Below are 24,847 nucleotides of genomic sequence, written 5' to 3'. Positions count from 1 at the left end.
CCTTTTTTTTTTGTTCCTTTCGGTCTCATTTTTCTCACTCTCTTCTTCTTCTTTATTTTTCTTTTCGTTTTCACATGTGATTTACTGACAATCTGTGATCAAGCAATAAAACTGTTTGCGCACTTTTGTACATGAAAGTGTTCACATGGTTATGTTCAGTTACATGCATTACCGACACCATAAATGTAGTGTACGCCGATTTATCGAGAATTGCTTAAAAATTAAAAAAAAAAAAAAAGACTCTTAGCAATGACAATAATTATCGGAAACTCATCGACGTTAAACTTAACTTTAATGAAAACCGGTAAAACGATACCAAACACTGCAGGACATTTGGGACAAGAAGGTGAATAACATTTGATATTTTGTTTGCTTTCTTTTCCTAAGACACATCCTAGTGTAAACATCAGAACAACGCTCATAAGGTTTGTTTTCAAGATCGAATGAGGGCACCGACTAACGTGTTGTCAAAGGATAATGATTTTGATAGAAAGCGTAACGATTTTCCTCGATAAAACTCAGCTTCGAGGATTCTCTACATAGCCTTATACGCAATCTATCTTGTTCAAACCGTTTCTCAATTAATTTTCAGGTGTGTGAAAAAGATGCTTCTAGTTCTTCGACAGCGTTCAACGACAGCTTTGTTTGTGGCATTCTACGCAACAATCCTTTTTCACGATGAAGTCGAAAGCGCTCAAAGCAGCGTCTCAGGTAATCCAGGCTACATAACACAATCTTATCATTTTAATTAACAATCCTGCTTTATCAGATGCAGTTATGGAGTGTTTGTGAAAGGTATGTAAAAATTTTGAAAGCAGACCATTTCAAGATATCGACTTATGCCCACTGGTAAGGTGAGATTTTTGTCAAAACTGAAGTGAAATTTTTCCAAAGTTTTGATTTTTTTCGGTTTGTCTCTTAACTAATCACGGGCCTCTTTCGACCGTTTTAGATTCCTTAATTTATTTTGACTTGAAAGTGCAAAACTTGTCACTGTAAGTTTTCATCTCTGGCAAGCATGCACAGTGGCTCTTTATCCCCATTTGTTTCAGCCCATCCGCCTCTACTTCCTTCACCTTCGGCTGGAAGGAATCCTACGTCCCTATCATCTTCTCCAGAGGGTTCGTCACATTCTCCTCCAGTATCTTTAGTTGACGGAGGGTCTCTATCTCGTCTGCCTTCATCTCACTCATTGTCGTCTGTTGGGGATCCTCCTTCCCCACCATCTCTTCCAGCCGATGGCCACCTACCTTCAATTCCTTCACCGTCACCTGGTGGGAATCCTCCGCAACCACCATTACCTTCTCCGGATGGGCAGTCGTTGGCTGTCGGTGGACCTCCATCTCCATCATCTCTTTCAGCTGATGAGGATCCACCTGTAACACCTTTACCTCCCCCACCTTCATCTGATGGGAATCCGCCGTTACTACCATTACCACCTCCAGATGGGGAGCCACTGGCTGGCGGTGGGCCTCCATCTCCAGGTCCCTCAGCCGATGACCACCTACCTTCACCTCCTTCATTGCCGTCTGGCGAGAATCCTCCGTCCCCACCATCTTCTTGCTCAATTGGTCGTCCACCCTCGCCACCAGGTGGGAATCCCACTCAAACACCGCGTGCAACTACCCTACTACCACGTCCTCGACCACTACTTCCCCAACCACCACTTCCACGGCCGCCACCACAACTGCCAACATCACAGCCACAATCACCACTACAGCAGTTACCATCAACGTCCGTACCGACGACTCCACTATCTTCTGAATCTCCAACTTCATCGAGCGGGAATCTGACCGGTGGTACCTTACCCGCTTTAGTTTTTTCTCCCACTGCACCTGCCCCTGACTACTTCATCCTTAATTCTTTACGCCTCATTTGCAGTCCAAATGAAATCTCAACCAATGGTAAGGCAAAAATTCAAGTCTCACTCAGGAAAGACTATAGTCTTTTATGCATTTGCTTAAGCACATTATGTACGTGTAATATTCAAGAGGAAATTTGGGACCTTCTAGAATGCCTTGACAGTAATCTGTGGCCATGAATTTGGAGTGAAGTTTTTATTAATTTCCTCAAATGTTCAACGTATATTACAAAACGAGTTAAAAATATATTGTTTGTTTGTTTACATCCTTAGCCTCCATAGATCTAAAATGGATTGAGAGTGTTCGGCGTTTTATACTCCGATGTTTCCGAAGCTATGATAAATATAAGAGATTTACCTGCAAAAATCGCTGTGGCAACGACGACAGATTGGAAAATGTTTCTATACCCGTATTTAGTAGGTTTATACCCCTATGCTACTGTGACAGGCTTTGTGACAGCCTTGGTGACTGCTGCTACGACTTCGATGTAATGTAAGGTTTCTTCCTTTTTTATTGTTCGTTGATTTGTATGTGTGTTGTATGATACTAGGTCGCAGTGCAAAAAAAGGTAAGTGACAGTGGCTGCTTTAAGGTGTGCACTGTTTACGGTAGTAAATAAATGATTACTGATTATGATTTCCTTCCTACTGACTGAATCATTTCAAGTCACATTGAACGAAAAAGAGAGTTTTACTTGACGTGTACGTTGTAAAAGTGCAATCACCATATTCATGTACCGTGCAAGTAAACCTTACATGATATTTTTATCCTGCTCACATTTCATTTATTTAACGATTTGATCAACCATATTGACATAAAAATATCGACTGGATTTAGCCATAGACGACTTTCTGCAGCACAAAATTGCATGAGTGATGCACTTTTGATCGAATGATCTTGAATACTTACACCACCTCCACAGTCAATAAGGTGGAAATCCAAACCTATCCACGACCTGCTCATAACTATGTTTTCCCGCGCCACAGATAATTTCTTGAATTAACTTTTGTCTTTTATTTTTAACTTTTGTCGGGTCTTTGTGGTTTCTTCTTTCTGTGATTGAGCGCTGTGATGACTTTGTTTATGGAATTCTGACATTCTATTGAAAGGCACCACGCATGCAATTTTTGATAATTTTTTAATGTGCGGTCAGAATTTTTAGGTCTCTAATTTATGTCATGGTTTCCTTCATAGTTGTCGTGCGCAAGTGAATCCTGAAAGAAGCACTTTAAGTGCAACTGAAACCTGTTTCGCTTTAAAAGACAACCCACTTTGGCCCATTTACAACGGTTACGCTGTCTGGAGTACATGTCCTCAAAAATGGGAAGAAAACGAAACGCGAAAAAAATGTGAGAACGAAGATCAAAGTGAACTCCTGATAAGTTTGCCGGTTTTCGACGAAGACAATCTCAAAACGTATAAAAACATATTTTGTGCAAGATGTAATGGAGCTGTAAACACGACTTACTGGAGGCTTAGTTTTGTCTGCTCTTCATGGTTCAACTTTACCGCATCGAATATTTCCACTAATGTGAACACTTTGCTAAACAACTGTTCGTTGGACATATCTCCGCAAGATTTCCAGCAAAGCTCATTGAAACGATGCATTCCTCGGTTTCAAGATTGTCAAGTAGTGAGTCAACAAAAAAACCAATCTCACTGCCAAATGGAGTGCCTGCGGTACGCTTTCCCAGTGTGTTTTAATTCGGCGGGAATACTACGTTTTCGAAACCCACAATGCGCATTGTGTAATGGCTTCAAACCTGTTGATCTCGAAAATGAATGTGAATCTAGGAGTGCTCCGAACCTTCCACCATTGACCATTTTGTTTGATTTTACTTCCACGTCGAAATGCAAGATTCGGGTAGATGAAATAAAAGAGGGCGTGTTTCAACGGATTGAACGTACCGTAGTTTGTTCTGGTGATGAATTGTATGATCCTTACGCTGCAAGCTGCAAAAAAGTTGTCTCACTTGAAGATTATGGCAACCGTCAGCTTGATAAGCGCAATAGCTCAGACTATTGGAATCCAAACTGTACTATTGTGGCGTTTAACAAAACGGATTTCAAGCAGCTTCCCAACGGATCCATCTATTCGAGTCATCACAGGAAGACTTACAATAACAACACCTACAAATTTATTGACGATAAACTACTGTTATGTGTAAATCTTTCGAGGAACTTTACTGGTACAGATTTGAAGCGCGATTATCAGTGGACTGAGATCACTAGAGCCACGCCAGCATCACTGCAGCTTTTCACTTTTATTGGTTCCATACTGTCGATGGTCTCTCTAATTCTTCTGCTTTTGACATACATCATGTTTACTGAGCTCCGCAACCTACCGGGGAAAATCATTTTAAACTTGGCTATCTCTCTTCTGCTGCATCAGAGTTGTTTCTTTGCGGGAGGAGAGATTAAAGATCCCGAGACGTGTCTGTCAGTTGCAGTTCTACTCCATTTCTTTGTTCTCTCTTCTTTTACTTGGATGAGCGTAATGGCTTATGATGTGCATCGGATTTTTGCTCCGTTAAGTAAGTTCATTTTCCTGAAAGAGTCTTTGAAATTTTTTTCTGAAAAAGGGTACGAACCTAGTATATGTTTATCGCTTGCATTACGAAGATGTGATGAAAATGAGAGGTGCTTGGACAACATGCTTCACTGTTGCATCACCCCCTCCAGCCAGAAGCGGGTAATGCAACTGTGACGAAATTCCAGGGTGGGGTGGGTGTGAGGGTAACGGTTTAGGTATCTTGCGATGGTCTATCATCCCTTCGAGTAACCCTTGCAACGCTTGCAATTGCTTCATGGGAGAGAATCTTGGTAAGCCCTTCTAGAGGTAGTGTTCTCCCCAAAGTTTACTCTTATGAATAGACTTTACTCAGTCCCAATTCCTCGAGGTGCTTGGACAAGATGCTTGACTGTTGCATCACCCCCTCCAGCCAGGAGCGGGTAATGCAACTGTGACGAAATTCCAGGGTGGGGTGGGGGTGAGGGTAACAATTTAGGCATCTTGCGATGGTCTATTATCCCTTCGAGTAACCCTTGCAATGCTTGCAATTGCTTCATGGGAAAGAATCTTGGTAAGCCCTTCAAGAGGTAGTGTTCTCCCCAAAGTTTACTCTTATGAATAGACTTTACTCAGTCCCAATTCCTCGAGGTGCTTGGACAAGATGCTTGACTGTTGCATCACCCCCTCCAGCCAGGAGCGGGTAATGCAACAGTGACGAAATTCCAGGGTGGGGTGGGTGTGAGGGTAACGGTTTAGGTATATTGCGATGGTCTATCATCCCTTCGAGTAACCCTTGCAATGCTTGCAATCGCTTCATGGGAGAGAATCTTGGTAAGCTCTTTAAGAGGTAGTGTTCCCCCCAAAGTTAACTCTTATGAATAGGCTTTACTCAGTTCCAATTCCTCGAGATGTTTGAAAGACAGATTTCTGCCCCATAGCAGCCAAAGGGAGAGGGAGAGAGAGAGAGAGAGAGGTCCGTAGCAAGCGAGGTCCTTACTTCGCTGAAGACCTGATGAGTTCTATAGCTCAGTAACCTCCCGATTCAGCCCTCTACTAAATCACTAAGTTAATACCATAACCTAAGTTGGTCCTAACGCGCTTATCATTATTTCAAAAGAAGGATCGGGAGTTGCAGCGAATCTACATGATGGCGACAAGAAACGTCTTACGGTGTACTGTGTGTATGCCTGGGGAGTTCCGGCTGTGATTGTTGTCACATGTGTCGTAATTGATCGTATACAAAGAGGAGCTATCGGATATGGTGAGTTTTTTGCATTGCTAAATTATTGATGCCATTGAGGAATAAACCATCATCGGAGCTGTCGTTGATTCTTTGTAGGTAGGGAATGTTTATAAAATTAGTTATTGGCGAATTTTTTGCATTTCTAAAGCATTGAGGGTGCAGAAAAATTGAACTTTGTTAAAGCTCTAGTTTATTGCTTTTGGTTAGGGAGTACATATCCATACCCATATGAGGGACCAATCGTTTGAAATTTTTTTCGCTTGGGTGGTGACACGAAGGATTTTTGTGGGATCACATGGTCTTCTTTGGAAGGGCAACAGCCGTTGCTAACATAGTATGAAGGGTGCGACTATAGAAAACTGACTGCCAATTAACTACCAACGAGGGTGTGGGGGGGGGGGGAGGGCAGGGAAGGGAAGTCAAAAGAATATTAAAGAGCCTTATTGGGAGAAGAGCTAAAATTTCATTGTGTCCAAATCAAAATCCTCCAACATCTCACTTTGGCGATATATTATGTGCGGTCTCAAAATATCATTTTCCTCTCTTACTGATAACCTTTTTGTATTAAGAATTTGTGAATTTCTTATATTCACAATAGGACAAGGTAAAGAGGAATGTTTTATATCTCAGCCGCTGGCCAAGCTTTATTCGTTTGTTGTGCCTGTCGCTCTAGTCCTGCTCTTCAATCTATTGGCACTCGGACACACTGTGAGTCGCATCGTCAAAACACGAAAGGTATATGCAGATTTGATCGACGTTTTTTCTTTTAACCACGTTTGACCCTTTAGTAGAAGAAGTTAAGTTAATGGAAAGATTTAACCGATATCAGTATGCATATTTTCGGTACCAAAGAGAAATTAAGTGAATTTTTTTTTTTTTTTTTTTTTTTTTTTTTGCACAAGAGGCGCTAAGGAGCCAGGCGATACTCGGTGGATTCAGTCCTACGGTACTGATGGACAGAATTTCTGTTACAGTCTACAGCTTTTTTTGTTGATGATCATTTCCTTTATTCTCCTGACCTTAATATTGGATTTAGTGGTGACCCTGTGAGGAGAAATTAGATGCTTGTCACTCTCAAAAGTTGCCAGGTCAAAATAACCGTTAATGGGAAATATTACTCTTTGTTAGTGTTCAGGAAATGCATGATGTATTTCTTTATTGATATAACGAACAGCTGGAAAACTAAGTGGTTATTAGTGAATAATGCAACTTCTTGTAAATGATTTTCTTTGTTAGAACAGTTTTCAAAGAAGTGTCGAAACCCAAAACCCAGTAAATCCCAGCGACCAATCATTTGATTGGTTGAGATGGTGATAACCAGTCCCAGAGCGAAGTAAAGCAAAACTAGAGCAATCTAGCTAGGATCACTTTGAAAAATGCTCTCAATATTTATTTATTATTCTCTTAAAGGAAACTCAACAAATCACCAATCAGCGACAAAGCAACAGTGTGGCTGTAATTTGCGTCAAAATGGTGTCAGTTGTGGGCTTGACTTGGATTCTTGGAATTGTTGCGAATGTGAAGGCATTGTCGTTCCTATGGTACCCGTATGTGATTATGAACAGTCTTCAAGGCAGGTTTTCTTTTACCATTGTATTTACTTCTTCTGTCTCTCCTCTTGGTATCGATCTCAGTGTCGTTGAAAAAGGTGGATATTTTCCATTGCCGTTTCGCGGCTTGGTAGATTTCCATCTCTATTCATCTTCACTTTGGTAAATATTTTTTAGTTATATTTGTGACAATTCTGTGCCACGAAGTTTACTCGTGTACGTAGACATTCATACGGAGTTCATGCTTTTCTTACCGAAACATCTAAGCATTTTTTGAGGTACATCACATTGCTATATGCCTAGAGTTTCACTAAAAAAAACGAGCACTGTGAATGATTGATTCTCGGTCACGTGCCCCTGATCTAGTCCAAGTCAAATGTATCCCGATCGGGATACAATTGCGCAGTTGTTGCCCGCGCACCGAATATAACCGCATGCTTTTGCCATATGATTGTTTAAGGGAAAGTCTAAATATATAACAAAGCACTTAATGTATATGTGCACGATCCTTCGCAGTAAAGCACTATTTAAGCAATAGTGAAAATCAGACCTGAAAAAAATTCAGGCCTGTACGGGATTCGAACCACTGACCTCTGCGATACTAGTGCAGCGCTCTACCAATTGAGCTAACAAGCCAACTGGGAGCAGGCCATCAAATTAATTCGATATAAACCCGTAGATGATGAATCAAACAACAAACATATGAAATACATAGAGTAGAGTGCTGCATACATACATGCATTGGTAGAGCGCTGCACTAGTATCGCAGAGGTCAGTGGTTCGAATCCCGTACAGGCCTGAATTTTTTTTTTTTTTTTTCAGGTCTGATTTTCACTATTGCTTAAATAGTGCTTTACTGCGAAGGATCGTGCGCATATACATTTCATAACCGCAGTTCATATATATCTATTTCATATGTTTGTTGAAACTGGTTAGTTTTGTCTTTCCTTGAGTCGTGATGTTTCCCGAAACGAAGTTGAGGGAAACATCAGGACTCCCGGAAAAACAAAACTAACTGTTTCCCTCGGGACCATACATTAAGGGTATATCATTTTCAGGAGCCAGAGCCCTTGAACTAAAAAAAAAATTAAATGGAGGAACAGTAGCTAAGGTGTAAAGAAGTTCGGTGGGTGTTTTATAAAATAAACACGGTTTACCCGTCATCCCCCAACATTTCCTGAATTTTTCCCCTTTTCTTAATTAATAGGGCTATTTATTTTTCTGGCATTCGCTGTGAGTGGAAGAGCTCTAGAGTTGTGCAGAGTTAAACTGAACAAATCGACAAAGAAACCGCCAGCATTGAACCGAGACCAGATGCATTCCAACTGTACTCTGCAGTCCACTGCCAATGTAACTTGTGATTATCAATATAAACGAGACACTTACATCTAAAAAAAAAGCTAAGACAACAAGTAGATGGATATTGCAGCCTTTGGTGTCGGGCGTGTTTAGTCAGATGTACCTAACTTAAAGTGACAAGCAGAACTAAAATGTGCTCAATTGAGGGCGCGTAAAGTTCGAATTGGTATTCGTACTGGTAATGATGATAATAATTTAGTGATAAAAACGAGCGATAAAAAATATGAACGACGTTTCGACCGCTCCACGGTCATTTTCAAGTTAGAGTTCATGAGTAAATTTCCGAATATCTACGATTTCTGAAACAATAGAATGAAGGTAAAAACCAAGTATTTACATAAGAACAATAAAGCTAATAACTAATAACAAAGTGCAAAAACGAAGTGTAGATAAGCGGTGAAAAGGATGAAAATTAATTAATATGAAGTGTTAAGCAAACAGCTTCGCGCGAATAGAATCGCTCTGTTTGTTCACTTTTGGCTTAAGGTCCCGAATAAAAAGCATTTCGAAAATCAAACAATCGAACTTGTTTGAGCATTTCCTCAGGACCCTAAAGTTCTTTGCGATTTCACATGGTTCGATTCCATGTTCTCTTACATGATTGCCGATTACCGATCGTTTATGTTCCTCCACACGTTGATGTAGGTGTCGGCTTGTAAAGCCGACATAATCTGTATCGCACAGATCACACTTAAAGAGATATACAACGTTTTGCTGGTTGACAATTGGAGGTTTAAGTTCCTTAGCTTTGAGCTCATCTTTGATCTTGCGGCTTGTAAAGACAGAATGTACTTCGGTATTTATCTTCCGGCTAAGATCACTAAGTTGTTCGTGTAGTTTGTTTGCTGATCTCTGATCCTTGAAGGGCATGGGTACCCTAACGGGAATTTCACCTGCTTGTTGCGGGGGACGCGTGTAATGATAAAAAATAACGCGTATAATAATAAAAAATAACGCGTGTAATAATAAAAAATAATAGTAATAATACTACACCGAATCGAAATATGGCGTCCAATTTCAACTGCCATTGTTCTGGACTTACTAGCCACTCACACATGTGATAATCCCTTTGTGTTTCCACGTGAAGACGAGGCTAGTAAGTCTACAATTGATGGTAATTCAAATTAGACGCCATATTTCAATTCGGTGTATAACAATAATAATTATTATAGTAAAAACTTCTTTTGGGGCACAGGTACGTAATCTCAGAGCACTTTTCAGATGAAAGAAATAAAGAAATATATAACCTCTGAATAAAACAATGCAATAAACTTAATAACTGATGTTTCGAGTTTCCTAAAAAAAAAAAACCTTTTACACTTTAATTTTTAATGGCAAGCAACTTCAAAGAGTTGGTACAGCTACGGAGAAAGACCGAGCTCCGTATGTCTGGGTCTGATCGTCAGGTACTTCTCAAAACATACCTCTGTTTGCATAACGAAGATTTACGGGTGGAGGCCTTTTTTTTTTCTTCGGGAAAGAGGAGGAGATGGGAACAATCAATTCCTTTTTGTCTATTCCTAACCCAAATAATTTTACACGAACGGCGAAAAGAAAAGCGATAGGAAAACCGAGGAATTCTTGTTACCCCGGCCCCACTTAAGGTAATAATATGAACAGTATAGTACAGTTTAGGGGAGCATTTTACACCGTAATATCGGCATGCATATTCTCCATACTGTTATCGACTCATTTCCTCTGGTACTGGCGAGGAGAGTTTGTTGAAAAATGAATAGATTCTTAAGTAAGTTGTTATTTGTGTTATTCTCGTGGCCTTCATGTGTGAGTCAGGGTTGAAACTGTAAGCAGAAATTAGCTGCTAGACATTCCTAACGTTCAAAGGGTTAATATGTACAGGCTGAGCGGCATACAGCCTAAATTGGTAGTCTAGAAGGGTAGCCTACAATGAACAGAAAGTTGTGATACGAGTGATCACATGCGTATCGCACACCGGTGCATATCAAGAGTATATTCTCTTCTGCATATAAATCCATTTTTACAAGATAACTTGAACATAAAAAAAAAAACACGAAAATAAATAATAACAACGAGTTAAGTAAATGACGCTAACTTGAATCAGAATTCTGAACTATATTGTGTTTGTTTTTCCCGATGATCTACATTGCGCTCACAATTTCTACGCAAAATAAGTAGAATTATTATCATTAATTACTCATTTATTCCTCCGTCAAACAGTAGTTATCTATCGGAAAAAAAACCTTCTTTGAATTTATATTGATGTGCACTCCAAATTGTGATTGGTAGAGTTAAAAACCGTGGTAACGTCCATCCCAGTCGTCCGCTGGGAAACGGTCGTTTCGTGTACGAGTAGTTTCGTTATATTAACGAACAGTTCGCCAACGTCTCGGAGCATTTCGCTGACATCTCATATAGATCCTTTGGCTAAAGTATAACAGTCTTAACAGAGTTAGGTTGTTTCAATACAAACTGAAAGTTGATAAAAGGGGTAAGTTTCTTAAGAAACTGTGGTACTGCGCTGCTGGAGGTAACAGCGTAAATTGATTTTATCAACTGAGTTGATTTTGCAAATTGGCCACCGTAAAGGGTTTAAAAGCTGACGTTCCGAGCATTGGCCCTTTCGTTAGGACGAATGGTGGAATTGTGGATTGTGTGTGTTTACATGCAGAAAGTGGAGCTACGCTACGCTATAGGTGGGAACATGGTTACGAGAAAAACAGGAATAAATCAGTGGAATACTTCCATAGGTATCGTTGATACGTATGGAATTAAGAGTACCGATTCCAAAGACAAACTTTTGTTAAAGAGTTTTGCAGCTTTCCGAGCTGCCATAATGTAAGGAAAGGCCGCAGACTGCCATACACTGATTAGAATGAATAGGAAGATTGAAGTGTCTAGCGACTGGTTTTGATGCGTCCTTGTCACTCCTCTCTACATCGCGAAAGTTTTCTCGGAATCGGTTACCTAGTCGTCTTCTTGTTTTGCCAATGGATACCTTTTTGCAATAAGTGCAAGTTATACAGTAGATGACATTGGCGGAGGTGCACTTGAAGTGATCAGGAATCTTAATGGATCGTATGAAAAGATGAAGATGGAAAAGAAAACTTATGGACAACCTAGGCCTCACGTACAGCGTGCAGTCGAAGAGTTCCCGTATAAAAAACAGGCAGTGCAGGATAAGCCCTAATGTTGTACCGTATGAAGTCAGACGTGTCAGTCGATTGAGGCCAGGTATGCCATACGATAATTTAGTTTTGCGAGCTTTCGCCGATCTACGGCATCATCAGGGAATGTACATGGAATCTTTGAAGTCAAGAGTATATCAAGCGAGGTGTTAGGCTAGATGATAGAGGTTCAGCAGACAATAGGACAGGAAAGTGACTGGTATGTAAATGCAGTAGAAATAGGTCTATGCAGAAAATAAATATAGTCAGGGTAAATGCTATAGTTAGAATTAAGGATCTTTGAGTTCAGAACACTCCTCCCTGATGATGCCGTAGATCGGCGAAAGCTTGGAAAACTAAATGATCGTAGCATACCTGGCTTCATTTGATTTGCAATTCTGACTTTATAACACCATGCCACTCAAGGACAACATCCAACGTTATACCGTCTGTTGATTGTACAGGATTTTATTAGTTACTTCTACGAAGAAGATAAAACAAAGAGGAGACGTTCGTGAATGACCTGAAACCTTTGTTAAACGAACTATGAAACGTCAACGAACTGACCTGAGACGTGTGCGAAATGATCTGAGAATTTGACGAGAACGACTCGTAGGCGAAGTATTAGCAATTTTTTCGTCCCTTACGTTTCCGCATGACGACAGTTTACTGCTCAATTCATTCCATAGCACTCTAATTTTCCCAAAGTGTGGTATCCTTCTTCGGGACGGAAACCTTGGTAATAATAGCGTCCCGTATCGCCAAACCCCAAATGAATGACGGGAAGGTGGGACTTGTTTGTTAGAAGACCGCTGTCCATCCGCCAAGTTTGTTTATTCCCACCGCAGTTACAGACCCACGATGGGTTAACACACGAGCCGTTCTTTCCACAAGCGCAGCCATCATATACTGGACTTGCCCCATCAAAGTAGGTCATTTCTTCACCGTCACGTGACACCCACCATGCATATTCATTCCTTCTAATCCTAGAGTCCAGGCACTCGTATTTGATGAACTGTTGACAGTTGGTGGAAAGTTCTTTTAGAACCTTCAATTGAGAAATGCTGACGGGGTTGTAATCGATGTCGAGGGAATATGAACCAACCGGCTCAAAACCATCTACATGTGTCCTGTTCTCGCTGTCATCACTGTCAACTGTCACTCCAACATCACCTTTGTCAATCATGTTACAGAAAACAGGAAATGGATTCTCACCAAGAATACCGTCAGGATCAATGAAGTCATTACCACCGACGTCGCTGATGTTGACCTTTACTTTGGTGCAGGTTTCGGGGTAACTGACATAAATAATGACATTTGTTTGAATTGAGCTGAATGCATTAGACGCACGGCAAGTGTATGAACCATTATGGGTGAAGTTAGCAGATGAAACTGTCAAGTTATTGGAGGAATCAATAACTACGCCTGAGGGTAATGACGAGGTGCCATTAAATACCCACGACATCGTTGGTGTCAGGTCGCTAAAGGCAGAACAAGGCAGCGTGAGACTTTCATCGGCCTTCACTGTTACATTCGACGGCGGCTTGATGGTGAATTTGAGAGTTGAATACACTCGGAGGTGAAGTGCAGATGATTTGCTGCCCCGAATGTTTGTGGCAGCACACAGATAGGAACCACTGTCTTGTTTAGAGACGTTCGACAGGGTTAGACTTCCTCCATTTACGAAGGTTCTTGAAGTAGGCAGCAATCCTTGAGCCTTGCTCCATGTAACTGAATGTGGCAACGGATTACCAGTCGCGTTACAAGTCATGGAAACATTTCTACCCTCCACAGTTTCGATTCTATCAAGACGAACTTGTACTGATGGAAGTCCTAGAATCAAAAACAGCATTTCTTAAAAAGATTGCAAAGTCGGAAACTAAAATAATCATCTATTGCTTCAATGCAAATGACTTATTCTGTTCAATTTTACCAGCATTACTGGAGTTTTTCACTGTCCAGCAACAGCGTAAGATGTACAGTACTCTACTAAAGTACTAATTGGTTTGCTTCTAAACAACCTCTGCGGAGACTTGCTGTAAATAAATAAACAGACGAATCAGTTGATCAGCTTACCTTCATTACAGTTTTGTCCCATCAGTCCATTCCTGCACACACAATGATAACCTTTACGGGGAAAGCCAGTTTGACAACTCTGGGCAACTGGGCAAGGCTTTTTAAAACAAACGTTCTGTAAGATAAAGCATAAATTACTACTGTTGGGTCTAAGGTACGGTCGCAAAGCGTGTTTGGTTTTGATACAAAAATCATTTATGCACGACTGACACCAATGTATCTATGCACTTTTGCATTTAAATTGCATGCATGTATTGCGTCCATACACTCAGCCGCAGATGCAATCCTCATCCTTGGATCTATGCATTCATACATCCAGGAGGTCGCTCAACGAGTTATCCAGGCAATCGTCTGTCAACTGTGCTTTCGTCACCGCTGCAGGCAGGGATCAATGCATTTATCACCTATGCATCCACGTATGTATCAATGCATTGAATTTTTATTCCTCACATCTACGTACTCCATTATCGCTTTTATCTATTAATTTCCTGCCACGTGGATTTGGTATGGACCTTAATTCAGTACAAAGGAAATGGAGTTGCCATTAGGTATGGGTTCGAATCCCATCGATGCCTGACCCCGGTTGTTTGCAAGTTGGACAAGGCTATACACTAAATAACTTGCTTTCCCTGGGACGGTATGGTGGGTTTTGGTCAAAACGTTTCCGCTGGATAGCATTTCATTCGTTGGATGGCGTTATCCGCACTTTGAACAACTGGGCCTTGCATTTTATCAGGACTCTCCTCTGAAATTTCTCGAATTACATCCCAGAGTTCGAATAACGGCGGCTCACCCTCACCTTAAATGATTTGTAAATAGCTCCATCTCTGTATCTTATATTCCGTGATGGATGAGCAACATCATCGGAATCACCCAATTCACTCAAATATGTCCCATCCGGAAGAGGTTTTAGATTGTATGATATACAGTTATTCTCCGCGTAACAATTCACTTCGCAGGCACTGGCTCATTCTGTCTCCATGGTCTTGAACACGTGACCAATTAGAAAGAAGCCCGTGACTGCCTGATTCATCTCCAGTTGTCGACAATCTTCGTCTAAGACAAAAAATAGGATGGGATAACACATTGCAAATGTCTCGAAGAGCTTACAATTATAATCAATCTTATAACTCCCTCTCATGTGCGAAGGCAGACAGGGATGAGCCGGTTACATATCATTTTCCAAATTTTGAGCTTTATGAAGTAATGAATGAGGAATATCAAAGTTTTCTAAATGTTATGTTTTGAATTAATAAATAGGAAGTACTGTGGAAAAGAAAGAGTAAAAACTTGCAAATTTAAAGATCAATCCACCACTGGCAGACAAGTCTAAACAGAAATAGTATTAAACCACGTCCCTGGTAGGGGATGACGGGACAAGAGACCGTGGGCAATATGAGATTGTCATCCCTGCCCCCTCTCCCTTTACGTTTCATGCCACATAAATATAATAGCGCTAAAATTTTAGGAGTTAAACTCAAATATAGGGCAAGGAAATCTGTCTTTACATTTGAAACGGTCTACAAACAAATGAACTATTTTTGAAAGTCGTTAAATCAAAAGCGATTGTAACTTTGTTGCAATTGTTTTCAAGAACACATCATTTTTTTTTAATCATTATTAATCTGGCTCATTAAAACGTTAAAATTGAAAGGTCGTTTTAGAACACCGTTTAAGATGAAACGTTAGGCAGCCTGAATTTAATCCGGCAAATAATCCGATCAGCGAGGTCGAACAAGATTTGTGATGAGTAGTTTCGAAAAAAAATTAAATCCTTGCGTGGTGTTTATGCCACTTTACTCACCTTGCTGGAATGCAGCATAGATACACGTCAGAATGAAAGATAAAAGCAGTACCGCTAATTTCATTTATCACTTTCACGGGTTTATTACGAATCAACTTAACGACCTGCTCCCAGTTGGCTTGTTAGCTCAATTGGTAAGAGCGCTGCACTAGTATCGCAGAGGTCAGTGGTTCGAATCCCGTACAGGCCTGATTTTTTAAAGGTCTGATTTTCGCTATTGCTTAAATAGCGCTATCTACTGCGAGGATCGTGCATCATACGATAATTTCATTGTTGAGAACTTCATTTCTCTTCGTTTTGTGAATTTGCCTCTATGCCAGTGCGTGCAATGGCAAAATGAAAAGTTAGCAGTGTTAGCTCTGGACAGTTCTCTTTTCAACCAGTTGTGAAATATTTATGGAGTAGTCATTCGTTGTCGCAGTAAGACCCTTGCCTTGATGATGATTTTGGTATTCATAACTTCCTTTTTCGAGAAAAATACACATCGCTGGAAAAAGGCAAATATCCCGACCACGTCTAAGCATTCATGAGCAATTTCCCGTTAAGAGAACATTACGGAAAATTTCATTGTAACACCTCAATAATTTTTAAGGTTTCTGGAGATAAATCAGTATGTTGATTTTAGCGAAAAACAGCTACCAAATTGGAATGAAGTCCATATTCGGTTTCTTTTATCGATTAATGTTACACAGTTAATTTTAATCAAGAAGAGCATTAAGGCATTTACTTACAGCAAATACACGCTTTTTGGTTGAGAAAACCATGGCTAAAGTCTTCAAGTAACTTGATTGGAAATTGCACGAATAACAATGTGGAACTTCGAACACAGCTTGAAGTCTGAGTTGATGTTGAACGTAAAATAGTGAAATACAATAGAGGACGAAATGTTTTTGTTAAACATGTAAATAAACATGCGATATTAGCTGTGCCGTAGAGAACTCTCTCAAAAAAATTATTAAAGTTAATGATGTCTATAATTATAGTTACACTGCATGTGTCTATGCAGTGTAGGTATAGCTATCAGAAAAAAAGAACTGCTTAAATTGATTTATTATCCCTGCTTATGGGACGACTCATAATCTTTGTAAATGTTCACAAAACAGTTTGTTATTTTCCAGTCCTTAATTCATAGAGTTGTGCAATTCACTCGCATCGCGCGCAGCGAAGCCCCTTTCTTATAAAACATGGCGGAGGGAAAATCTATTTTCTCAACAATCAAGTTCAAGTGCCAAGTTTGTCAGTAGCATTTCAGTTTTCCAAGTGTGTGATATCCTTCCTCGTTAATCGCACCAGTGTCACCGAATCTCAACTGAATAACAGGAAGGTCGGATTTGATGGTCAAAAAACCGCTATCCTCCCGCCATTCATCATCGTTTTTGTCACAGTTACAAGGGAATTCTTGAGTCGGACAGGTGCTAGTCACGTTACATGCACATCCTTCACTAGCTCCTCCCCAGTAGGTTTTTTTGTCACCGTCACGTGACACCCACCAACTAACTCGGCCGAGACGCAATGCAGCATTATGGCATTCATATTTAATGAACTGTTGGCAGCTATTTGAGGTTTCTATCAATCCTTTGATTTGGGAGAGGCTGCTGTCGTAGTACTGAATGTCACGGCGGTAGCCACCATCTGATTCCCTTCCATTGACGTGGAATCTGTCCTCACTGTCATGACTGATAATTGTCACTCCAATACCTCTTTTGTCAGTCATGTTACAGTAAACAGGAAATGGATCCTCGCCAAGAACACCGTCAGGATCAATCACGTAATCGCCACTCACGTCACTGATGTCTGTGTTCACTTTGGCGCAGGTTTCAGGATACTTGACATAAACGGTGACACTCGTTTGAATAAAATTGAGCGAATTAGTCGCACTGCAAGTGTAGGTACCACCATGGGTGAAATTGGCGGAGGAAACGATCAAGTTATTTGAGGAACCAATTCTTGCATCAGGAGGTAGCGAGACGGTCCCCTTATACATCCACGACATCGTTGGCGTGAGATCGCTTTCAGCGGAACACGGAAGGCTAAGAACTTCATCAGCCTTCACTGTTACATTCAACGGGGGTTTGACGATGAACTTGAGAGCTGAATATACTTTAAGTCGCGTGGAGGATGACTTTGCACCCCAAATGTTTGTTGCAGCACACACATATGAGCCAGTATCTTGTTTGGTGACGTTTTCCAAAGTTAGATTTACTCCTCGGACGATACTTCTTTGGGAAGGAAGACTTTCTTGAGATCTGCTCCACTTAACTAAGTGTGGAGGAGGAGTACTGATAATATTACACATCATGAAGACATCTTTGCCTTCCTCAGTCTCGATAAAATCAGGAAGCACTTGCACGGATGGAGGTGCTATAATTTTCACAATTAAAAAAAAATAAAACACATTACATTGAATATTAAACCTGAATAAGGGGAATAATATGGTAAAACACAGGTGGATCCTTTGATACAAGATACCTTCGGTACAGTTTCTTCCAAAGAGTCCATTGCTGCAAACACAGCGATAACCTTTGCTGCCGAATCCTGTTTGACATCGATGGATCGCAGCACAGGGATTACTTGAACAAAGGTTCTGTGAAATACAGGAAGGTTTTATTTGCATTGGTTCAGATTGCACAAAACGATAAAGTATAGTCCTTAATTTGCCGTTTTTACTGGTAACTGTTGTTATTCGACATTACACCCACAAAGAGTTTACACGATGAAGCATAACAATATGTTATACATGGACTTGGACGACATGGTATAACATGACATGACATATCCAAAATGGAACGAGGTGACAATGTAGGGAGTGCATCAAGTAATATGGCATTGCATAACATGACCCAACATGTAGCAATATAGCAAAACATGACGTTAGTGAGAAGATAATTTAAAAAGATAAATAAAAAAATGGTTAGATATTCTAGACTTCTCGGATAGGGACGAATAAATGGAGGTCCCGTGTCCTTCAGGGTTGGGGGCAGGAGACGTTAATTTCCCACACACGAGATTACTGTGTGATAGATGTCCTCCCCTGGGGTGGGACGGGTGGGTTTACTGGGCCCACTGTGATTGGCGCAAGCTGTTGCAGTGTCCCTGCTTGTCGGCGAATCTAACAAATTAGAAGTGACATACCGTGACGTGACATGACAAAAATGACACGAGAAAAAATGAAACGGCATAAGATGATGATACATGACATGACTCGCACGGAAATATAGCAAAGGATATCATGATCTGAAATTGGATGAGATGACAAAACAGGAGAGAAGGAACAACCTTATGCGATATGATATTACATGATATAATGTGGCGTGACATGAACATGTGGCGTAACAAAAGACGACAGAAGGAATAACCTTATGCGATATCGTATTACATGATACAATGTGGCGTGACATGAACATGTGGCGTGACAAAAGAGGACAGAAGGAACAACCTTATGCGATATATTATTACATGATATAATGTGGCGCGACATGAACATGTGGCGTGACAAAAGAGGACAGAAGGAACAACCTTATGCGATATATTATTACATGATATAGTGTGGCGTGACATGAACATGTGGCGTGACAAAAGAGGACAGAAGGAACAACCTTACGCGATATCGTATTACATGATATAATGTGGCGTGACATGAACATGTGGCGTGACAAAACAGGACAGAAGGAACAACCTTGTGCGATATCGTATTACATGATATAATGTGGCGTGACATGAACATGTGGCGTGACAAAAGAGGACAGAGGGAACAACCTGAAGCGATATCGTATTACATGATATAATGTAGCGTGACATGAAATGGCATGGCATGACATTATTTGTAATCGTGTGACATGACACTTCTGGGATGGTATTGGGTGGCACGACAAGACGGGAAGTCGTACGAAACGTCACGCTTCATGTATAAGGCATGGCATGTATTTTGTGGTATAATTTAGCTCTGAAAATTCTGTCTAATGATATGTAAATACACTACCGAACATACAACCTGGCTTACCTGAAATGATTTATAGACAGCTCCTTCTTCGAATTTGACATCCAAGGGATGTATTTTGTCAGTAGAATTACTCAGTTCACATAGATACCTTCCGTCTGGATACTGTGGTTGTCTAAGGTTGCACGAGACACAATCAGCATCCATAAAACAGTTCACTTCACAAGCGCTGGCTGATTCTATCTCCAGTTTCCTGAACACGTGATTTTCCAGGTAGAAGTCGTGGATCGAAGGATTCATTTTAACTTCTCGACAGTGCCCTAAAAATGAATGAATAAAGACTTATTGGTCAGACACCGCACCACTCGTGCGCGTGTGCCAAGCTTACCTCATGAATTATAAGTTAAGCAGAACAATAAAAGATTTTTCAGTCGGCTCGGCGAGCAAATGATGAAGAACTTTTGGCTCTCGAATTGACATCATAGCTCTGACTCATCTTAGCCGATTTCTCAGGGCTTAGACTTTTTAGACAATTCAGAATTTCACCAAAATAATTTAATGGGTGGTTGTAATAAATGAGTGGATATCGATTATGAACAAGGTGGTTATAATAAATAAGCTCGTTCTCCTCGAGAGAACGAGCTTATTCATTCCCAACAGCTAAGATCTGGGAGTTTAGATAACCCTGAAATGGAACAGATCGTCCTGTCAGACCAATAATTCTTCAGCATTGTTGATCTTTCAGTCAACCTGTATCACTCTGAGTTTACGAGGAAGCGACGATTCGAAGTGGTTAGGTTCCCTAGCTTCTTTTTCATCATTCTAGAAACTGTTTTGCATCATTTTGCAAACAGTTCTTATGCAAGTAATTGACTTTTTTCATCAATAGTTACTCATACAGGCAGTTTGCTGAGATAACGTGTAGTCTCCATTAATTGAAAAGGAGGATCAAGTTTGGATTAAAACGGAAATGACGAGCAAAACGTATAGTTGTAATTACGTGCATTTACAAATATTTGCGCATAGCATTGGACTCACAAGCTCACCTTTACTCGACGCCAAGCAATTTCTCCCCAAAAATGTGAATAGGAACAGAACTTGAAACTTCTCCATGATCCCTCTAAGTTATGTTTTTGAAACGATTTGTTCCGAACTGACTGATTCATCTCACCACCAGCTGTCTATGTAAAAAATGGCTTTGTTCCATTTTTCCTCAAGATGGGTCAGTTCTTTTTATTGACTTTTCTCGAAAACAAAGAATAATGAATCTGCCTTCAGTCTCAGGTGACCAAATATTTAAAGGGAAAAGAAACCTTCACCTATTAGGGTTAAAGTATGACTGAGCGGTTTCCAGTTTTGAAAAGCTCGCGAAATTTCTAATTTCTAATCAAAGAAAGGAAAAAAAAGACCAATTACCCACAGCTTGAGGGCGGCTTGTTTTTACGGCCCGAAACAAATGTTGGTAATTGAAATGCGAATTTCAGTTCTTGACTTTGTTCTCTACAATTTTCGATCTTTTCTAAGGACAACGTATTTGAAACTTCAAGCGAAGGGCGATATTAGCATGCATCAGTTGCCTTAAGCTAAGCGGATGTCCTATAATTTTGCTTGAAAAAGAGAGATATTGAGAAAAAAAAATTGAAATAAACATCATCGGTGATAAGCGATACAAATCTCTATTTTCCATCAGAGATAATTCCTTCGCACTGTGGCCAACAGATAATTTAAAATACATTCTCAAAGTTAGCCTCAAAACAATTGCCAAAACCCTAACTGAACTACCCATAAAAACATTCATGTGATAGTCGAGAAGACCCGAAACAATTCGAACCTCGATTTTCCTAATCTCGACTCCAAAGTTTCTCCAATTAGCCAAGCTTAACGCCGATCGCTGCGAAGTAAAAGAGAAAATTAAATACAAAATACTAAATGATGCGAGAAAATTAATTCCTTCCAGAAACGACAAAATAAACATACTACATTTAGTCTTCCAGTGTTTCTTCTGGCCAGGAGGTCTTTCACTATAGAAAATAAAAACAGAATGTTTTTTCTGGTAAAAAAATATTTGGTGTGTAGCCAGCCATGTTAAAAATTCTAGTAAAAAAAATTAAAAAGTTGACACCGGCTAAAAATGTATTTCTCTTAAAAATCTTAATGTTTTTGTATACCTTTGATACAACAACTTTAAGAATTTTTAGAGCCATTAAGAATTTTCTAGAGATTATTGTTACATTTAAAAAATCCCTTCCAGATTTAGTTTTATCACGCATCGTGTACCTAAACCAAGCAGGACGCCGTTCAGGACATTTGCATTTTTTATCTTTGCTGAAGAAGGCAAGAGTATTAGCCGAAACGTCCAGAACAATATATTTTTAGCCGGTGTCAACTTTTTAATTCCTTTTACAAAAACTACTTCCGTTAATGTAAAGCACTTTATCTCTGATGTTTGTTTTATATTTGTACTCAAACTATAATGCATATGGTCTTTAGCACAAGAATTTTTTGTTTGCATTTTTGTCAGCTATCATTCCTTCTCTCTCCTATTAAAAGAAGCTATTTAGCTGTGTAGCATCAGACAAAACTTTTTACACTGTTCTCCAGTCGCAAACCTGCCTACTGTCAACCTCGTTTCAAGGCTCACTCCTCTCAGCAGTGAAGAGAGAATCTGGGAAAGACTCTGTTCTACTTTCAGTATATTCCATTTTTGGAATTTTTAATTTTAATTTCGTACCCTGGGCGCACTCATTTGATGGGTGAAAAGCCCTACAAACATACATACATACATACATACATACATCCTTTATTTGGTAAAGCAGGTTGAATAAATGGAAGCTATTGCTGATGTGGACCTGCTATCTACTTTATACTATAATAAATTTACATCTAAAAATATATCCTAATATTTAACAATTGGTTCATACGTCAGCGTGCGTTCATCGAGATATGAAGCACGCGGGAAGTTTGAAGAGCACGAAAGATGCGTAAGAGTTGCTGGAGGCGTAGCCGAGAGCAACTCTAGCTTCTCGAGTCATATTTAGTGGCGAAGTATGTACATTCATACTTAACAATCATATTTTACTCATATTTAGACATTTGAGTCAGAACCGAACGAACTTAAATGGACACAGTATCGTCCTTAGTTTTTAAATGGCCTTCATCGAAAGCAACAATAAAAACTAAAACTTTATGTTATATTTAAGGTATTAAACTACAACAAAAGTTCTTACTTAATATCAAAACAAACGATCCCTTATCTGTTAACGTTGTACACTGCCGCTCCTATGAAACTTCTCGATATTTCCAAACACTTCCTCTAAACTGAAATATACAAAAGATCACTCTGTTCGTTCGGGATCCGCGTGGTTTGACCCAGTTAGAGGGTCTGATGATTGTCATGTAAATAGTTAATGGCTGAAAGTTTCTAAATAAACTGTGGTGCTGCGTCGGTGGGGGTAACAAGGTAATTTGGTTATATCAACTAAGTCGAAATTGTAAATTAGCCACAGTAACAAGTTAAAAAGCTGACGTTTCTATTAGCCTTCGTCAGAACCAATGGAGGAATTGTGGGTTGTGTGTGGGTTTATATGCAGAAAGCGGAGCTAGCTATTGGTGGGAACATGGCGACGAGAAAAACACGAATAAATTAGTAGAATGAAGAGCGTTCGTTGATACCTGTGGGTTTGAGAGCGCCGATTTGAAAGATAAACTTTTGTTCAAGAGTTTTGCGGCTTTCCGAGCTACCTAAATTTAAGGGAAAACCGCAGATTGCCATATATCTCTAAAAATGATTAGGTAAATTAAAGTGCCTAGCGAAATCATTTGAATATATCAACAAAGTTGAAATGGTAAATTAGCCACCGTTACGATTATAAAACCTGACGTTTCGAGCGTTAGCCCTTCGTCGGAGCGTATAAAGTGTCTAGCGACTGGTTTTGATGCCTCTTTGTCATTCCTTTCTACGTCGCGAAGGTGTTCTCGGAATCGGTCACCTAGTCGTCTTCTTGTTTCGTCGATGTATATCTTTTTGCAATAATTGCAAGTTATGCAATAGATTACGTTGGCGGAGGCGCACGTGATTTGATCAGTGATCTTAATGGATCGCTTGGGTCCCGATATTTTCTCAGCATTGTGAATGAAAGGACAAGTTTTTTATCGTGCGCGAGCGCATTTAAAAGTGCCGGGATTGGAAAGTGAAAGTGAAAGTGAAAGTGAAAGTGAAAGTGAATGATTCGATACCTTAATAGCAGCATAGGCTAAATAGCTAGGGTCTACAGTGTTACTGAGGTTGAGATCGGACGTCAGCATTATCAGGCGCCTCTGGCAGCCGCTTTAGTCCATGTAACGACCTCACCTTTTCCCCCACACATCCCACCCCAGGGGAGGACATCCATCACACAGTAATCTCGTGTGTGGGAAATTAACGTCTCCTACCCCTAACCCTGCAGGAGACGGGACCTCCATTTATTCGTCCTTATCCGAGAAGACTAGAATATCTAACCATTTCATTGATGTTATAGAAAGGTAGCAAATTCTCCTCAGTTATTTTAAGACCATGAGTATTGGTCCGGCCGAGGCTCGAACCCTCGACCTCCCGCACAACACAATCCGGCGCTCTAACCAATTGAGCTAACCAGGAGGCGGTTTGGTCATTAGTTTGGAATGAACTTATGACCAAAAAATTGCTTATGTTTTTGTCGCGTTTGAATAAAATGAGTGGAGGTTGCGAAAAGATAGTGCCAGTCTCTGGAACGTTTTGAAGTAATTTAAAGGTTTTAAGAATGATGGATTTAACTGATTGATTGTGAGGGTGAAACGTGAGAGTGAATGGAATGCGGTCGATACTTTCCTTCTGTGACGTTTGTAGTGCTGACTGTCGATCAATAAGTTGGGCCCGGTGTCGACCCGCTTGAGCGACAGAAAAAGAGTAAACACGTTTTTCGAACACCTGGCACATTGACTCTGATTTGTGGAAAAAATCAGAGTCATCACTGCATAAACGACGAATTCTTAGAAACTGAGAAAAGGGAATGGAATTCTTAACATGAGATGGATGCGAAGATGAATACTACAAGTGCTATGTGAGTCTGTAGGTTTTTAATACACACTAGTGCATAAACTGTTGCGTTTAATTGAAACTTTGATGTCTAAAAAGGATAAAGAATTGTTGGAAATTTCCTAGGTATATTTTAGAGCCGGGTGAAAAGAATTGACTGCGGTTATGAATTGAGTTGGCTCCTCTCTGGTAGAGGAGGTATAGAGTTCAGATTTGGGGCCTTTGTATTGGCTAAAAAATTGGTGTTCGACAAAACCTACAAAAATATGGGAATAGTTAGGTTAGTGTAAGCAAAAAGCAGCCGCTGA

General features: G+C 40.1%; 4 protein-coding genes across 4 annotated transcripts; 2 read left to right on the top strand and 2 right to left on the bottom strand.

The window, feature by feature from the left end:
- Positions 1 to 400: 400 nt before the first annotated feature.
- Positions 401 to 2,213, top strand: LOC148724511 (uncharacterized). Its single transcript, XM_088731580.1, has 2 exons — positions 401 to 711; positions 1,236 to 2,213. Exons 1-2 carry the CDS (start codon positions 606 to 608, stop codon positions 2,039 to 2,041), a joined length of 912 nt encoding a protein of 303 aa, XP_088587706.1. The 5' UTR covers positions 401 to 605; the 3' UTR covers positions 2,042 to 2,213.
- LOC148724510 (uncharacterized) lies at positions 2,119 to 9,799 on the top strand (the record flags this gene model as incomplete). The annotated part of the gene is made up of 6 exons (XM_088731579.1): positions 2,119 to 2,354; positions 3,057 to 4,396; positions 5,492 to 5,635; positions 6,216 to 6,352; positions 7,028 to 7,190; positions 8,375 to 9,799. Coding segments are annotated over 6 exons (2,205 nt in total), but the record flags the coding sequence as incomplete, so codon positions are not given.
- A 2,341-nt stretch (positions 9,800 to 12,140) lies between these two features.
- On the bottom strand, positions 12,141 to 13,851 carry LOC111345440 (uncharacterized). The gene is made up of 2 exons (XM_088731357.1): positions 13,746 to 13,851; positions 12,141 to 13,502 (listed from the first exon to the last, which is right to left on the bottom strand). Exons 1-2 carry the CDS (start codon positions 13,765 to 13,767, stop codon positions 12,343 to 12,345), a joined length of 1,182 nt encoding a protein of 393 aa, XP_088587483.1. The 5' UTR covers positions 13,768 to 13,851; the 3' UTR covers positions 12,141 to 12,342.
- Positions 13,852 to 15,814: 1,963 nt separating this feature from the next.
- LOC148724509 (uncharacterized) lies at positions 15,815 to 22,229 on the bottom strand. Its single transcript, XM_088731308.1, has 4 exons — positions 20,533 to 22,229; positions 19,550 to 19,806; positions 18,019 to 18,133; positions 15,815 to 17,910 (listed from the first exon to the last, which is right to left on the bottom strand). The coding sequence occupies exons 1-4, from the start codon at positions 20,597 to 20,599 to the stop codon at positions 16,787 to 16,789; spliced, it is 1,563 nt and encodes a 520-aa protein (XP_088587434.1). The 5' UTR covers positions 20,600 to 22,229; the 3' UTR covers positions 15,815 to 16,786.
- Between the last annotated feature and the right edge of the window lie 2,618 nt (positions 22,230 to 24,847).

This window comes from Stylophora pistillata, chromosome 8, assembly GCF_964205215.1.
Source record: "Stylophora pistillata chromosome 8, jaStyPist1.2, whole genome shotgun sequence".
NCBI classification, from domain to species: Eukaryota; Metazoa; Cnidaria; class Anthozoa; order Scleractinia; family Pocilloporidae; genus Stylophora; species Stylophora pistillata.
This window is presented reverse-complemented; position numbering and strand designations above follow the sequence as displayed.